At 41.2% G+C, this 18,204-nt stretch overlaps 1 protein-coding gene across 4 annotated transcripts in view; it reads right to left on the reverse strand.

Moving 5' to 3' along the window:
* Positions 1-18,204, reverse strand: part of rgs3a (regulator of G protein signaling 3a) — a 156,050-nt gene that overhangs the window by 87,015 nt on the left and 50,831 nt on the right. For 3 of the 4 annotated variants that reach the window (XM_086152134.1, XM_086152135.1, XM_086152137.1), the window contains 7 exons: positions 12,652-12,733; positions 11,744-11,849; positions 10,589-11,021; positions 8,155-8,194; positions 5,859-6,190; positions 4,598-4,675; positions 218-329 (listed from right to left, as the gene is read on the reverse strand). In XM_086152134.1, the coding sequence (XP_086008260.1) occupies positions 218-329; positions 4,598-4,675; positions 5,859-6,190; positions 8,155-8,194; positions 10,589-11,021; positions 11,744-11,849; positions 12,652-12,733 (1,183 nt within the window). Of the gene's footprint in view, positions 1-217; positions 330-4,597; positions 4,676-5,858; positions 6,191-8,154; positions 8,195-10,588; positions 11,022-11,743; positions 11,850-12,651; positions 12,734-16,091; positions 16,861-18,204 lie in introns of those variants that run through there. The other variant, XM_086152136.1, reaches the window with a different exon arrangement.

An 18,204-nucleotide genomic window follows, 5' to 3' on the forward strand; every position in this document is an offset into this window, starting at 1 on the left:
TTGTTTTCATTGTTAATTCATAAATAGCACCTTTTTTATTAAATAGGAAAAAACATGGATTGTCTCTATCGTAATACAACTCAGTTCGATTCATCTATAAAAACCAGCTTGGAGCTTTGGGATCGTGGGACAAACGTTAAGTGCATGGTTCTGCATCACTGTCAGTTTTGGAGTCCATGCTTCAACAGCGGATTCATGGCACGTATGATTTTATTACCTTCCTGGAGCCGCAGATGTCGAAGGTACAGGGGACTTTGAAGGACGTTACACCTGCCGGGCTCGTCTTCTCGAGTCACCAGCATCAGGTCATTGTAGACAAACACTGTGACCTAGATCGCGGCATGAAGACGGATAGAGGGAGAGAAAGGGAAACAGAAGATGAGAGGCAAGAAAAGAAAAGGAGGAAATGACTCGGTTTGATTTTTATACTTCGCCACCTCATCCGGAAACACACACAGAAACACAAAACAGGCAGACGTCATCACACACAAGTGTTATGTCATGTGAGGAAATATCTCCAAAAGTGTCTCACAATATGCGCAATATTTCAATTTAACAGTGAAAAAGTACAACAATAACAGTACAGTATTATAAACCATTCCCCGAAAATTTTCTTCTCCTTTCCTTCCGTTCTGGTCTATTTTCAATACAGTAAGTTGGCCGTTATGTAAATACTTTTGCCTTTTACAGTAAAAACATCTAAATGCAGTAAAATATGCCTTAGGATGTGGCCACTTTAAGACTGACAAGTCGCCACAGCATAGCAGTGAGCTGGCGGTTGGGTGTTGTCAAGTCAAATTTTATTTATATAGCCCCGAATCAAAAAAAAAAAAAAAAAAAAAAAAAAAAAACACAGGTTGCCGACTCTCTGTAAGGCAATGCTGACCAAAAAAAGCCATTTAAAAGGAAACCTCAAAACGCGGCAGTGTCTCTTTTCCAGCGCTAAATGATGGCGGATAGATGCAGCAAGTACAGAGCACAGCAACCAAACACTGTGTTTTCATGTTCATTAAAGTTGTCTGTGTAAACATGTTTTGCTAGGCGTTATGTTCTCGCTGCACTCCAAGCGGTCGGCCCGGCCTTTTTTTCCAGGTTAAGTATCTTTTATTCTCTGGACAAGAGTTGTATCCTGCAGAACTTTTGGCGTATAATTTATTTTTTTTCCCCAACACTACAAGTTATTAAGTACTGTGCAAAATATATCAAGAGCGGCATAGTGGCGCTTTCACCTCACAGCAAAAAGTGAGGTTCCTCCGTCTTCCTACATAATCTCACATGATCCAAAAATATGCAGGAGGTTCACTGAAGACCATAAATTGTCCAACGGTGTAAATGAGCTGGCAAATATACGTCTTTCTGACACGTGAATGAAAAAGTGAATAGTTGAACCTAAGCTTACAAATTTAATTCATTCTTTGACTGTTCACGGACCAAATCCATTTTTTCCATTGAAAGCAATGTAAATCCCACTGATTCATTCTCCAGCCCTAAAAACATACTCTACTCTTTTGAAACTTTCTTATGGGTGTATTTATAACAAAAACACAGAAAAGTGTTAAAGATAACCTTAATTATTATTACTGTGCTTCTGGCGTTCTCTCTCTTCTTGCTCGAATTTGTACTCGATGTTTCCTTCACCAAATTAGCATGGAAATAAAAGCCTTCTCCCATGTGAGTCCCTGACTAACGCTGTCTCAAGCAAGCTGGATTTCATTCCTCCAAATAAACAAGTTTTCTACCTCTACTGAGATTTGAGACATTTGCTTCATTAACGTAGTCACCCTTTTAGTCACATCAGCCGCCTTTAGCGCATCTTTGTTCTCCAGGATTGTACAGATGGTTTGACTTAGCTTGGCAGGATTTCTAACACGAATAGCACTCTTACCATCAGCCATTTTTTCCCTCTTCAGATCGACCACAATTCTTAACTTCTTCTCAACACAACAATCACTTTTAGCTGTTTTGGGAGTCATAATGCAGGCTGAACTGCTGAAAAAAGCATTATAACAGGAGAACACGATGATGAACGATGTAAACAACATCGAGTGCCACACACAACTGGCACCAAGCAACAACATTACAATGCGACAGCCTGTGAGTTTGTTTGGTTACTTATTCGTGCACCAGGGGTTGTTGGCAAGTCAAATTAAAATTTGATCTTAAACTCATAACACTGTTTATAACCGTGATTAGGGGCGTTCATAAGTCGAGTTAGAAAATTAGAATATTGTGATGAAGTTCCTTATCTTCTGTGATGCAATTACAAATACAAAAATGTCATACATTCTGTATTCATTTCAAATCAACTGAAATATTGCAAGCCTTTTATTATTCTAATATTGCTGAATATGTTCATTTTTGAAAACAATAAACAAAATAAACAAAAATACCACATTATGTGAGTTAATTTTTTAATTCTTGCCTTTTCTTCTTTTCTTTTTTTTTTTAAACCATTATGGAAAACTCAAAAATCCTATCTCAAAATACTAGAATATCAGGAAAAAGTGTTTTTTTTTTTTTCAATTGCATTACAGAAGATATAGAACTTTATCACAATATTCTAATTATCTGAGACAGTCCTGTATATGTGGCCCTGTGACTGATCCATAGTGAACCCCGGACCCAGAATTAGGATAAGCTGTGTAGAAAATGAATGCATTAATGAAAAAAAAACAAAAAAACTAAAAGCTTTAAGATGAAGATGAGCTGAGGAAGTTTTCTTCCTCTGTAACAATATTACAGCTGAAAATACAACACATAAGCAGTGAGAGGGTTTAATATGGTGTTTTCATTTGGATTAAGAACATAAATTTTGAATAGAAAAATATTCCTACTGTCACCTTTGGGTTTGAAATTATTAAAGTAGTCAAAAAGTAAAGCACAAAATTAAGATATGACAATTTTAACTGTTTGAAAATGCGCATTGGAGTGTGGATAGTTATGGTGTGTGAATACACATGGTATTACTCTCTGTATTGTGAATTATATGGCCGTATTAGTTTATAATAGAAAAGGTGTGTTTTTTTTTTATACAATTAACAAACTAAACAAAAAAATACCACATTATATGAGTTGATTTTTTTTATTCTTGTCTTTTCTTTTTTTTGTTTTTAAACCATTAAAAAAAAGCAGAAATATTATTATGAAGTAACAACTGTTGATTAGTGGTGACAATGAAACGTTGTTGCAGCCTGAATCTCGTGACGTGCGCGCACACACAAACACACACACACACACACACACACACACACACACACACACACACACACACACACACACACAAACACACACAAACACACACACACACACTCCGGTCCACAAGCAGCTTTTATCTTCTGCTCTAATAAATAGAGACAAGCCATGCCAATCAAAGTACGCTAAATGAGGAGAGCTAACAAAGACTGAAGTCTGAAGAGACAGGCCTGGACAAAGACAGCAGGCAGAAACATTACATTTGCACAAAACGCGAACTATCGGGATTGTGCCTTCACGCAACAAACACGCATCCACTAATTCATGCTGATGGGTATTGTTTCAAGATAAGACATTTGCTTTTGCAGCTTCCTCTTCAGATACAGTCCGAATGTGGTTCAAGTGTGTGAGTGCGCATGTGTGCATGTGTGTGTGTGTGCGTGCGACCGCGTGTGGGTGGGTGGAAGAGAAAGTAGGTGAGAGAAATGAACCAGTTCAACAAAAACCAAGTGTAATTTCAAGTCAACACTTTTTTCATATGATTTGGTAATGCAGGCACACATACACACAGCCAATTGATAAGTTTCTGTCATGCCCTGAATATATAGATAATTTTGATAATTAAATCAACTTGATAGTATTAAACCAACATGATGGGAGCAATTACAAGTGCTTAAGCCTTTTAAAAAAAAAAAAATCCGCGAGGAGTACAACTCCTGAGAGGAACAAGTTCCTGATAAACTTTGCCACTTGAACATTGAGTTTCAAAGTGACAGTCATTTCGCTTCACTTCGCAGTGCTGTACAGTAAACGCTACCTGGCAGGGTGAATTAAAGAACCGCATTGAAAAATACACCTATTAATCTAGATGCAAGGGAAAGTTCCCACACTAATACACAACCACAACTGGTACAAATATTAATTGTCTGTACGGCTTGTCCTGCACAAGAGGGATGGATCCTATCCCTATCATTCACATATCTGCAGAATGTAGGGACTGCAAACGATTTCCAGAGATGGAGTACCGTTCAATATGACGGCTCTGCCATCAAGAATAAGATTTTGACTGACACTTTTATAGAGGTATTTAATTAACTGCATGTTTATCATCGAAGTTGGAGCCTTCAATGCCATTTAGTTGGATTTGTTTTTAATAAACATTTTCACATTTAAGACAACCCAGCCACAGACAGGGACGGACAGAACACGTGGACAGACTGATAGCTTTTTTGTCCTCTAATAACACACTTGCTGGTTTTATCAATGTGATATAAACTTTGCTCATTTTTTGATATTGAAATTCATATGAGTTTTAAAGCACTGTTGTTCACATTCATCTGACACATTCTTGAATTTTCAGTTTGTAACTCGAGGTAAGTAAAAGCCGGTGCGAGTGTCCACTCACCTTGAGGGAGTGGTGTTGGCTCTCGTGCAGAATCATTTCTTCTGATACGATGAGGGTACGGCTGCACAGGTCCAGAGGCTGGACACAACAAAATGACACACAATGCAGATGATGAGAAACGTATACATTAGGATTTTCCATTGTCCTTCAGATGATGTTGCAGGTATAAAAAATTTAACAGAGTTCTACTGTACCGAATCCATTTTCTCCTGAGAAAATGGAAACAAATAATGATAAGAACTTAAAACATAAATCAAAAATGTAGGAATTCTAAACTGTGAAATTCTTTCAATGAGATTGTAAGCTATGAACAGTCAGGGTCGGTGTGCGTTTGAGTGACAACACACTGAAAAATAATGTTAACAAGTCCACTGTGTGTGAGGAGGTTTCCTCTCTGGTCCAGGGTGTGAAAGAAACCTATCTATTGGCTTTCGTGTGTGTGTGTGTGTGTGTGTGTGTGTGTGTGAAAGAGAGAGAGAGCAAGAGAGACTGAGACAGTGTGTATGGGTTTGTGTCACATTACAGATACTTTTCCAGAGACTTTACCGTGTGACATGTAATGTGTAAAACCACCAAACAGCAAAGCTACAGCAAGCGTTACAGCAGGTGTAAAAAGCAATTGTTAACTAAAAAAAATCCCACGCTAACTTCTCCAACAACATATATTTCTGTTATATTATTCTATTATTATCATATTCATATATTTAAATTCCAATTCATTTTCTCTATATAAAACAATGCTTTCACCTTCTGTTTGGTATTTATGTTTGTTTTTCCTTGGAACTTAATAGGACCGAATACAGGAAGTCAAATTTTTTTGATGTATTTTCTAAATCTGTTAAAAAAATAATAATAATAAAATCATCACATTTTGACAGTATACCAAGCTTTGGGTTCTTCCACCATATATGAGCCTGGGTGGTTTGGAGCAAAGACCAAGAGGAGTGGACCAGAATGACTGCATATCCTCCATGCAGACGTATCTCTATGCCTACATCTTCATGACAGGGCCTTAAGACATGTTTTCAGCAAAAATAACACAATCAATACAGACTACAGGAGTAAATAAATCACTGAATGAATTATAAGATGTTTTGCAGCATGAGATCAATACTATAAAGAGAAGCCTAGCCTCTGGTAAAAGGCAGCCTTTACTTCCTCAAGTTTTCATTTGTAAGCATGATAATTGATACAACCAAGTTTGTCTAAATGACCTGATATTAAGTTTGAATAACAACTGAGGGAACCCATGGTGACTTGCCTGCACGAAGATGGGAAAAATAAGGATCTTGGGCGCCACTTTGACGTATCCGTAGTTGGCATGTGGAACATGTGAACGTACGATGGTGCAGTTCTGGTAATTGGCAAAGTTAGCATTCTGCTGTTGATAGTTGGGAACACCGGAGTTTGTGGACGCGGACGACGCTTTCGATATCTTGGAGTTGTTGGACCGGCGTAGAAAGCCTGTTCGACTGGAGAGACCCCCGCCGCCGGCACCGGCCCCGCTCATTCCTCCGGAGAAAGAAGGAGGACCACCGGCACCGCCTTGGCTCTGCGAGGCGGGAGCCTGCCGAGTGGGATATAATCTGGCAGCTAAAAGGATGAGCAAAGAGAAAGAGAGAGCAGGTGAGGACATGAATTAGTCATCCATCATGCTCTGCCTCAACCGTCGTTCCCCAACTGTATTGCACATTTAAAACTCCAGCTTTTTGGAATAAAAATGGTAGCCGAGATATAATAAAGATGTTATTGTCCACTCTCAAATGAGAGAGCAGAGCCTCGGCTCACCCATGCCTTTCACAACGGGTCGGTTGAAGAGGCCTGTTTTCAACATTAACTTAGCTCCATTTGAGTGGATACAGTTTGCAAAGGGAAATGAAACATCTCACGTGGTAAGGTTTGGGTTTGTAAATGGCCCTGAAACCTACTGAGCACCAAAGGTTGCAGTTATGTAAAGAAAGAAAACAATCCTTACTTGTTGCAAATACAGAATTCACTGCTACAAATTCTGGCTCCTGCGACAAATGCATTTTCTTCTCGCTCACCTGTCCTCCTACTCGTTTCATTAGACCGTCTTGCAAAAATAGCAAATAATATTATTGCAGATTACATTCTGAACCAGGTTAGAGTGGGTGAAGAAAAGTGTCAGGCGTTACGTCTGATATAAGAGACGGAGGAGAGAGCAGCCAAGTTGTCTGGTTTAGAAACACTGAGAAGACAGGAGACAGAGATGAGGATGAGGAGGTTCTCTTTGGGAGTGAGGAGGATGGAGAGGAACGAGTCCATCAGAGGGACAGCATATGTTAGATGTTCTGGAGATAATGGTGAGACTGCAATGGTTTGGAGGTGGCTAGAGGAGGAATGATGATAATTCTGCAAAGAAGAATGCTGAGGTTGGAACTGCCATGGAGGAGGTCTACCAGAGAGACGGTTTAAGGATGGAGTGAAAAGGAACATGAAGGTTAGTTGGTGTTAAAGGAGAGAGGACAGTGGTAAATTGAGGCAGAAGGTTGGCTGCGGTGATCCCTTATGGGAACAGTCGAAAGGAAAAGCAGATGATTACGTACCAGAGCGACTAGTAACTACTCCAGATATGTATTAAGCCATACTTGCAGCTGATAGGACTAAATTCTCTATAGAAGCCTAGTAGGATGCTAACTTCCCGACTTCTGCTTAAATATCAGAGCGTATTTTAAATGGAAAACTCCCTGCTACCGCAGTGAACCAATACTCGATCATTTATATCGGGGGTCAAATGTGATCAGTTGAATTCCTCGTCTCATTGCTTACTATCATTCCCCCAAAAGCAGACCATGTGACTGCTTAACTGGCCACCGACTTTTCCTGACTGACCTTTCCTGGATCAACGTGGAAAGGCTAGAAACCAAAGTCGAAGTGCCAGCGGTGTCGGAAGTTCCACAAGAGGGTAGAACGAGAACGGAAAGGGGGGGAGAAAAGCTATTTAGGGGCCGCTCTGTCACGGGAGAAGAATTTCTTGGTTCTCTGTCTGATTTCTTCATACCATTTGGTTTCTCATGTTACTCTTGTGGTTTTTTTTACAGGCAAAGGAAGGATATTGTCTATGCTACCCTGTTGTGAATTAAACAGCAATAAAAGATCGTTATTAAGGATCACACATTGCAGGCGAGCCCATCCCAGGCGCCAGTGGGTGAGAGGGTGTTCACCCTGGATCCACATGCAGTCACAGGCAGAACATCAAGACTGCACACAAAAAGACCCGCAATGGGAATCGAACCAGGGACCTTCTTGCTTGGAGGAGTAAGCGATAATCACTGCACAGTTCACTAACATGGAACAAATCCTGTGCTGGATTTTCAAAACAAATAATTGGCACGGCTATTTTTTCGTGCTGGGAATTGTATGTTTATACTACATATTTGAAACATGAAAGCAACAACTATAAGTTACATCCACTCACAATGACAGTGAAACTGACATAAAATGACATTTTCAGCTCTAACTCAAGAGTGAATTGAGTTTAACCCCTTTTAAAGTCATTGGGTGGGATGGATGATAAAACAATGCGGGTGTCTTACCTATTGTTGCCTGATTTTCTTGGTAAACGGACCTCAAGATCTGAAAACAGAATGATATGAAATGGCCTTAGAATCATAGAAGCTCACCGCACCAGAGAGCAAAGATCATTTCCAAATGTAACACGAAAATTAAAAGGATGTCAAATTGAATTATGATTACATTCTACGCTGCATTTCTGATCCTATTATGTGTGCAATACACAGATAGGAAAGCGTTGCCATTAGAAATAATTCATGCCTTTTTGTGTCTCGATATTATCTTTCGTGACATTGCATTTAGTTTTAAGGATTCAGCAGAGATCTCAGTCGTGCTGCAGTGAGTGTGACGGAAAAGGTTTCTAACCATCACGGCAAATTAAAATCAACCAAGAGGACAAAGGTGGGGGAAAAGAAGGGGCAACTTCTTTGCATGTTCACATTAAAAAGAAATGTGAAAAAGTGAAACATAGCATTCTCTGCCATCTGATATTTACTACAGTAAGGCCTTTTTTTTTTCAAGAACCCGGGTATTGTGTTGGTGCGATATGTCACCAGCTTGACCCATTTCCACAGGCCCTTTGGTATATTTAGCTTGCTATGGTCACCACAAAAACTCACCAAATTCCTGCCTTGGGGCAGAAATGGTGATTATTCTTGCTTGTTCCTCTTCTCTTTCTTCATCTAAAATTAATCTAAGCTTACATGTGGGAGTGATCACTGCACTCTGTCTTTTACAGTGCATTACAATGTTCCTGAGCTGAACCCTTCAACCTGGAAATAAATTGCAGATGAAGATGAACGTCTCAAAAACAATGCACTCAAACACACATGCAGGCACACTTGTGAGCATTCAGACACGCAGGAAAAGATAATGATAAATAAAATATAAAAAAATATGATACTAAATAAAAATAAATAATAATAAACTGCATGTCAAGGATTTCGTTAGTTTAGTTAAGAAATTTGTCCGTCTACATTTAAGGTTTAATCTAGATAATCAAATGACATGATTCTTGCATCGCTGTGTCTGTTAGGCGTTAAATGGGTTAGTATTCTATTGTTACGACAGTGTTACTGATGAATTCAGGTTCAGTCTTTTTGATTGAATGAGTTTCCTTTATTTTGGTTTATTGGTGAAAGTTTTGAGCTCATATACATGATATCACTAGAAGCAACCAGAGGAACATGTAGTACAAAATGCTATGTACATGTTGGATTGTACGTGTACACACCTGAAACATTGCATGTGAAACTAAATATTTTGCAGATATTTTCCACTGGCGCAATTGTGGACTTTCATTGAGTAATCATTGAGGTAAGGGATTTCTCCTATTTTCTCTGTCTCATAAATGTCATCATTATTCTTAATAATACATCTGAATAAACACAGGTGATTGATGAGGGAAAAAAATATATCTAGATTATAAATGATGTATTTACACATAAGCGTGGTTTTCTAGACAGGAGCTGTGCTTTGCAGATAGAACTGGAGGAGAGATATACTGTGAAAGCTTGAAATAGTAGGGCATACACAAAGATTTACGCTAAAAATTGCTCATATAGGTAGATCTCATGAGAACCTGCCCAATTGACCAATTACCACATATTTAATATCTTAGGGGAGCCGGTGAGCTATTCATGTTCTCCAGGTTATTAAGAAGTTGACGACTCGCGGATGTGCACTATCCACTGCTTTGAAGATATTTTAACCTCAATACACTAAATTACATGGAAACTATTAGCCAGTTAAACAGTGCTATTATATTGAAATGATCAAATCAAATGGTGCTTTGGTATAACAACAGAATGATGATTAAGTTTTAAGGGCTGAAACTGTACCTGCAACAAAGTTGCAACAAACAGTTTTAACTGTTTATTTCCAAACGGTTTGTTTTAATTTACTGTTTGCATGATTCAAAGTTGCGCGCTATCCACAACTCTGCTCTTTAGTTTGACTACTTACATTTCTCAACAGCATTAAAGAAATTGTGTTCCCGTCGGTCTGTTTTTCTCTTCCAAGATGGAGTTCTCTGGCATATTGGTGCCTTGAGTTGTGCTAATATTTCCGTTTTTGGTAACCAGCGTGCATGTTTTCATGTTTTCACAGGAACTTTCGACTGATATTTGAGAGAATGATACCATGGTGTTCTTGAATGAACCTCAGCGCAAAATAAAAAAAAGCCACAGCTTCTATATTTGCCCAGTTTTCTTAATTAAGTCCTCATACTTGCATAAAGCTTACCTTTGCATGCTTTCAACAAATGCTTTGAAGCACAATTCAAAATTGACATTAATCAAAATGGCTCAGAAACCCGCGCATACAGTCCTTCTATCAATCTGCACCAGGGATGTATGGTAAAGAGACATATCTAGGATGAGCCACCATATGACCCTGGTGAGGATGAGGAGGGCGGAGAAGATGATGAAGATGCAACCCAACACCAGTCTGCGGTACCTGGCTTCCAGGGTTGATGGGCGCCAGGATGATGTAGTTGTCCCCATTGGAGGCCTTCACCCTGGTACCCTTCAGTGTGGCGGTGTGAGGATGCTGGAGGTGTCGCGGTTTCCCATCCAGCTCTTCGGCCGACCCCCCCTGCGCCCCCCACCTGAGGGTCCCCACACCTACGCCGCTGTTGTTCCCTGCCTCCGAGCCATTTACCAATAGCCTGCGGGAGGCGGTGGCACGGTGGTGGGCCGGGAGAGGTGGCACGGCGGGCGGCGTTTTGCTCGCGCCGATATCCGGTATACGCCTTCGGGTCGGGGGTGAGGGGGCATCATAATTTGAGGTGGAGGGCTTGTAGGAAGGCCGATGGATGAGGCCCTCGAAATTAGGCTTGGCGGAGGGGCCGGTGCGCCATACCACTACCGTGATTTCATTGGCGCTGTTTCTGCAGCGACAAAACAGATTTTGTTAAGTCTGAGTGATCGTATGAGAAAACGTGACGCTCACGGAAATTTTTGGAGTTTACTTGCTTGTGAGTGACATGAAAACATCTTTATTTTGGTTGGGCGGCCATGAATCTTTGTAAAACCCACTTCGCCATTGTCATTTTATTTTCTGATTACTTTTTCCATTTCAGTAGATCGGTAGATTTATGAGATATCAGCAAATAATAAAAGATGTGCATTTGTGTTTCACAAAGACCAAGATGATGCACTCATAAGTCTAGGACTGCACTTCCAAGGGCAGGCATGAAGGAAATGTCACGGCCGCCTCAATTATCAAAGTAGATGTAGTTGTCAATTAATTTGAAGTCTTTAAAATCTGGCCCATTCATCATTGCCACTCTGGGACAAGTACAGCTTCTGACGGGAGTCACTTGAAGTAAAAACTCTTCATTTCTCTTCTCCCATCAATGAATTCAATATTATTATACATGAATGGAATTTCTTTAAGTGGCAAATGCAATTTAGCAGCCATCTCAGGGACCGTAGTGCCGTATCAGACGTACCGGAGATAAATATCAGTCATCAAAGTGGCCTCGGATTGATTGTACGTCAATCTCGATGAAAGAGGAATTCTTAAGGCCTCTAATAATCATTACGGGGCCTTTGCTCTCGAGTCATAAAAGAAGCGCATGAAAAACCCCTCTCATATTGGCGTTATTACCTAATAGCGTGGGCTAAGTCCACGCATTTCCACTGCTCGACTGGCTGACCGTTAAGCTGCAGGAGAGTATCCAGCTGCTGCAGACCTGCCTGATCCGCCGGGCCTCCTGCCAGAGGGAAGAGAAAAGAGGGGAGGAATTATTACATACTTTCATGTAAAATTCATGCCACCTGATGTGTGTAATTACAGACTCCTCAAATTGACAAAACGACTGTACTGGAATAATTATCTGACACAGATACTCATTCGATGGCAGATTTCTGTTTGGATTTTCTTCTCGGTTCTAAAACTGGACGCCATCAAGTCAATATTGGGAAAGAACTTCAAACGCGTGACGGCTCGGTGGCCACCCGCCAACGCAACGCTTTGCCTCGCAGTGGTCCGTTTGACGGACGGGCTCCACATTAAGCGCAGCAGCACTTGGCTGCACGAGTTGATCCTAAGAGCAATGCTTCCAGTGAGATCCAAGGAATGAGACAGAAATTGGCCACAGGTAAGATTAAACTTTTAGAATGCAACTATAATTCACAAGTTGCCTGCCTGAGTCAATAAATATGAAATGAAAGCCAGTGTTTACAAAGCTCGCTGATTTTCAATTGAAGACGACAGTCACCATGTTTTGTCTGCTGAATGTCTTACTAATAATCTTCTATGAAGATTTGTGAAGTAAATAAATCTCACCCGAATTATATACTGTGCTACAATCTGATCAACTAAAATAGTTCTGATGAAGACGTATCTAAATGTAAACATGTTTGATTTGTGGCTCGAGCCCAAAGGGAGCCTCTGAGCAACAAACAGGCAAGATAAATATTTGCATAGCTGTCTGAGGGAGAAGATCTCCTCCGCTCAAAAACACACGTGCAATTAAATCCTGCGGTTTTATTGACGGGCATGAAAATACTTGCCTGGGTCAACAGCCTGCACCCTCACAGGGGAGTCCGAGCAGATGGTGAAGCCATAGCCGTCCTTTCCTCGAAGGATGGTCACCTGCGGAAGATAAGGTGCATTTTTTTGACGGGACCTCTGTCTTTCACTGCATGCCCCGAGGAACCAAAATACTCTCCATCCCTTCCTACTGGACTGTTAATTACACTTTCTGCCTCTACTTCCTATTAAAACTGTCCCCACTGCAGTTTCCAAAGGAAGCCAATTACGTGAGCCGGTAAGAAAAACAAACCCTTAAGAGATGGAGGAAAGACTCTCTTTGTTCAACAGCTAGGGAAGGGTAAAATATGGAGTTCACATCTAATACTGCAGCCCGGGACTGATTTGGATATGAGACATGACCCGGTCTTGATTTTATCCGAATAAATGCATGTTTTGAAAGGTGAAACTGGTGTCTAAAAACCCATCTGAATATTTAGAGCAAGAGCGTGAAAAAAACAAATATAGTTTCAAATCATTTTTCAAGTTTCCATGTCCAACTTTGCATTTTAAAACCAAATCTTCAAAACGTAAATTCATTAAATATCCATTTAAAGCTTTTTTTTCCCCTCCCAACAGTATTGAATAAATTATGCCTCCCCGAATCAGTGAGTTTTGATTGATTTTTGAATGTTTTTAATCTCATTTTCGCTCCAATTTTTTAAGAGAAGAAAGCATTCACCTGCCGTTGATTCTGACTATTTGAATTCCGTTACCACATAAAAGTTTGCTTATGACAGAGAAGCGCAAACACTTCTAAAGTGCATCACATCCACACAGAGATGATAACGGCTCATTCCATTTTCTATTTTCTTTTCTGTTTGACCCGATGTTGTTAAACACGCGACACCTGTGCGCCAAAGTCAACAGACTACAGTCCAAAACATCTCCCTTTCCACCTCATCGGCTGACAGCTAGAAAACCAGAAAACATGCCCCTCGTCATGATTCCCCGATGCCTCGCTCTCTTAAGCAGATTAAAAACACACACATATATATATATATATATATATATATATATCTGGTGAATTACAAAGTATACCCACAAGCAAGATTCAGCAACTTGGAGAAACACGGTGATTATTCAGCGGCCCGGAGCTGACGATGACCCTAAAATGTCGAGTGCAATCGCAGCCTCTCTTAGACCGGTGATTTCATGTCCCCCATGTCACGCTGTTATGGGGAACCATATTTTTTTACCCTTCAGTTCCCAAAAAGTTGCGCCCCCTCAAGGAAATAACGCGTATGTTGTGCAGTTAATAACACTGATCTTGCGTTTCATTGCTTTAGGGATCGTAAAAATATGAAACGTCTTGGATCGCTTCCTCGCGTGATTAAGTTTATCCGATGTTCTCTCCTCTTACAACGCAACAGCGCAGACGCATCATGTGCACAGCGCCACGGTATGATTAAGACAGATTCAATGTACAGAATGTCAAGCCCCACGATGAGACAGCTGACCTTCCTCTGAGACTGAGGGGAGCTTGACGGCGCTCTGAAAGCCAAAACTAATGACTCATCCTCCTTCATGCACGCCAAAAAAAAAAAAAAAGATTTCCTCTTGAGTGTATTTTACAAGTAAAAAATGGAAAAGAAATTCAGAGACACTCTGAGAGAGAGGGGAAGGATGATAAGCCGCGGAAACATCAGGGCAAATAAACACATCTGCAGGACCAGATAGTAAAACAAAGAGATGAATAGAACTGACTGGAATTAGCAAGGACAGCATTATATATTTAAAAAATGAATAGTGTACATTTCAGTTCACCTTTTGATCAATATCAAAGTTTTGTTTTGATTCAATCAACGTACATTTTGGATATTCCATCCCTTTGGAAGGAACATCCAGAACCTAAGATTTTTGGGACCGTGAGACGATATGTTTGCATCGCAGGCTTGTGGGCCACCTGTTTCAATGCATTTCTCAAGACTTAGCCGAAGACATATATTTTCTTAAAAAACATATTCAAAAAATAAGTTTCATGAATGAAAAAAGTTATTGAGATTATTATTTCAGTGATAATTGCGCTTTATAAATGAAATTTGAAAATACAAAGGTTATAGATACATTCATTCTACATTTCTATGCTTGGAAATTTTAATCTCAATAAGTTGGCATCTTGGAAGTGACTGTCAAATATTTTATTTTGGAATCCAGTATTATTTTCCAAACTTTCCATTGTGCATTGCTGACGCAGCCTTTAAATAGTACATAATGGTAAATGGTTAATTAATGGTTTCTTTAGATTACCTTTGTTCTTATATATTCAATTGTATTTCTTTATGAAATAATGGCATGTATTTTAGAATTGATTTAAAACTGTCATTTGTGCCTCTTATCAACTAAGACCAGAGGTGGACATGGGTAATTCAGTAATGCTACAGTAACTTGCACGCATATGTGAATAAGCACGCATTTGAATAAATAAGAAGAAACAAAGTAACTCTATGAATTTTACGTGTAATCCTCCAGGCCTGCTGTGAAACGTGGCCGTCCCGAGTTTATGTACCCAAGGTTTACCACATGCATGCCAAAGTGCCGTGCATTTTCAAGCACGCCCGCAACTGCATGTGGACATAGGTGCCAATTTCCGTGCGATAACGGAAACACACACCTTCGAACAATACGGACAATACAAACGACAGGGGGCACGCAGAGTGGCGTAATGCAATAGCAGCACAGGTACGGATGAACCCTGAACACATGGAAATGGAAGATTAATGTGAATGCATGATAATCTGTGTGTATGTCGTCTGCTGTACACAATCTGCCACAATGGAAAAACTAAACACACAGAGAAACAATCAGCCACTCATTTTCCTTTAACAATGTCTGAGAAAGACAATGTTATCCGGATCAGTATGTTCAGCGACACGTGCGCACACTCACACACACACACACACACACACACACACACAGAGCTTATTTCTCGTTCCACGCTTGTGTCAAGGTATCAGATGGACTCTTCCACCTTAATCTGTTTATTTCTAGGGCGTTGTTTTCTATTTTAACTTCAAGTCAACTTTGAGCGGATGGCATATGCGTAATCATTCAAAATCGTGGCAAATATTTGTACACCTTTGTTCACAGAGCTCTATCTCCCCCATTCTACATAAAAGGGAAATTCATGTTGCAAGTCATGCTGACTGATAATAATTACATCCCATTTTCTGAGAATATTTCCTCTGCACTAAAATGGATAACCATGCAGGTTCAGAAGGTTAGATAAGGATTCCAGGATTGGAAAAAAAAAAAAACCTCTTTCCAAGGGAATTCATGAAACGCTCTCGAGAGACATTGACTGTAAAAAGCGATTGCTTGACTTTAAAAAGCAATCACTTTCTCAGAGGTTGATACTCTTCACATCCCACTAGTCTTCCTCTTTTCTCATCCGCTCTCCTTTCCCCTGCATCGCACACACCTGAGGCAGCCTACATCCGATGCAGAGGTGACACAGCCCGTGGATGGTGTGTATCACGCCTTCTCCTCGTCCGCCGCCCTCCCCGGCGTTCAAGTCGGCTGACAGCACGCACACGCTGTGACGCTGGCTCTCCACCTGGCCCGCTCCTCTGCAGCCCGAGTACCTCCACAGCCTCCTCCGGGCGGCCGAATGTGCCATCCTGGGGCTTTGCTCTGACGGCTGGGCGGGTTTGAGGGTGTTGTGGATCATCTTTGTAGGAACGGCAGCTCCAACTGCGAGTGTCTTTTAAAGTCGAAATGGAAAAGTTGCCGGGAGTCGGCCCGACCGTGCCCCCAAAAATCCGTCTAAAGCAAGAGTGGTCTTTGGAGGGTTATTCAGCTGAGGTATCCTTCACTCTGCATTAGTTTTCCCCTGATTTGTGTTGGTTAATTTTCTTGATGAAGTTCAAGCATCGGTCTTCTTCTACTGACCTCCGGCTGCACTTGTGTCCGTTCAAGAATCGTTCACGGTGCCAGATTTGCCAATGTCTTCCCATCATTTCTCCCACAGCTCCATGCATTCTTTTCAAAGTTTAATCCTTTCTTCTGGGTCTTTATACATTTCTGTTTTCTTCTCCTCTGCTCTCTTCTCCTGTCATCCATCCAAATACGGCGAGGCAACGCTGGACTTGTTGCGCGGCGGCGGTTGCACTCGATCAGCTGTGTGGGAGCGTGCGGCGGTGGCGTCACTGAGGCGAGACTGGCGCTGACTCGACCTGCTCGGGCCACTCTGTCGCTCCTGGCAGGGGCGCTCATGGGAACTCTTTAGCAGCAGAAGAATAGGAGGAAGTGCCTCCCACCACCATCCCCTCCATACACACACATGTGCATGAACACACACACACACTGATGCATACCTCGCCACCTCGCAGCCAGGACACATTTGTGTGTCTAACCCTGATAAGACCAGTTTGCTTCCTGAGTCCACACTATGAGCTTCTAGGAGGTGCAATAGCTCTTAGTCTTTTACAAATATGTACAGTGGTGACTAATGTCGGTGGCACAAATGTGACATATATGAATGAGGGGAGAAAAAGCTCAAGGATTTTCTTTTTTTCTTACGAGTACAAACCTTGGAGCCGGAGGAAACAAAAAAGTTTCTGATTGTTTGAAAGTTTGTAGGGTTTGGAATTCATCCTTAGTGACCGCGTTTCCCAACGAAACACGACAAGAGCATTATTGTTTCGGTACATACACACACACACACACACACACACACACACAAACACACACCCACCCCAGACTTCACACCTCATCAGGCTCTTTCCACCTTCGTTCTCATACTCCCCTATCTCCATCCAGACATTAAGCTTGTTTATTATGTTTCCAACTTCCATATTTCCTCCGCTTTTCCTTTCACCGCCCCCCAGCTCTCAGCCACATGGTGCGGAAATTCACGGGTCTGTGAACTCTGGTAATCTCCCCTCCTCTTCCAGTTATCCAAACAGTGCTTTTATTTTTGTTTTCACTATCCATATGCCTGGGAAAGAGGTGGCAATCTGCAAAAATGATCAATAAACACCTCGGCAGCAGTACAGGAAGGGGGCCTGTCGGGTTCGGGCTTTGAACAGCGGTAGTTCTAATCCATAGCAACACCATTAATTCCCGCGCTGACCCTTTTCAGTATTTTTTTTCGGGATGTCTGGCTCGCGGAATTGAAACACGCACAGAGAGGTGACAGAGAAAAGAAAGAGGTGAAAGAGGAACGATGCTGCGGCAGTCTCTACAATGCTAATAAAGTGGCAGAAAAGGCCACTTTCTTAAGACTCCTTCATACCAGTGGTAATGGCAGCTTTTCCCTGTTTGCCTTTTTGAAAGGGGCGAGGGTTACCCGTCAAGCACACAAAAAACACTTTCTCTCCTTTTCATGCTGCGCTGTTCACCTCTAAATAGGCAGAGGGACGGATTAGAGGCAGAGAAGAAAGCATGTCTTAGGGAGAGGAGTGAAAGAAGAGATTGAAAAGCTTGTCTGGCAGCCAGACGAGGACAATCTGGTGTTCAGTGGTGTGGGATCTCTCTCTCTCTCTCTCTCTCTCTTTTTGACCTGAATAAACAGCTATTAAGGGAGGCGGTGT

Source organism: Fistularia commersonii, chromosome 9 (assembly GCF_037954325.1).
Source record: "Fistularia commersonii isolate RoL2024-O1a breed Wild chromosome 9, RoL_Fcom_v1.0, whole genome shotgun sequence".
Lineage (NCBI taxonomy): Eukaryota > Metazoa > Chordata > Actinopteri > Syngnathiformes > Fistulariidae > Fistularia > Fistularia commersonii.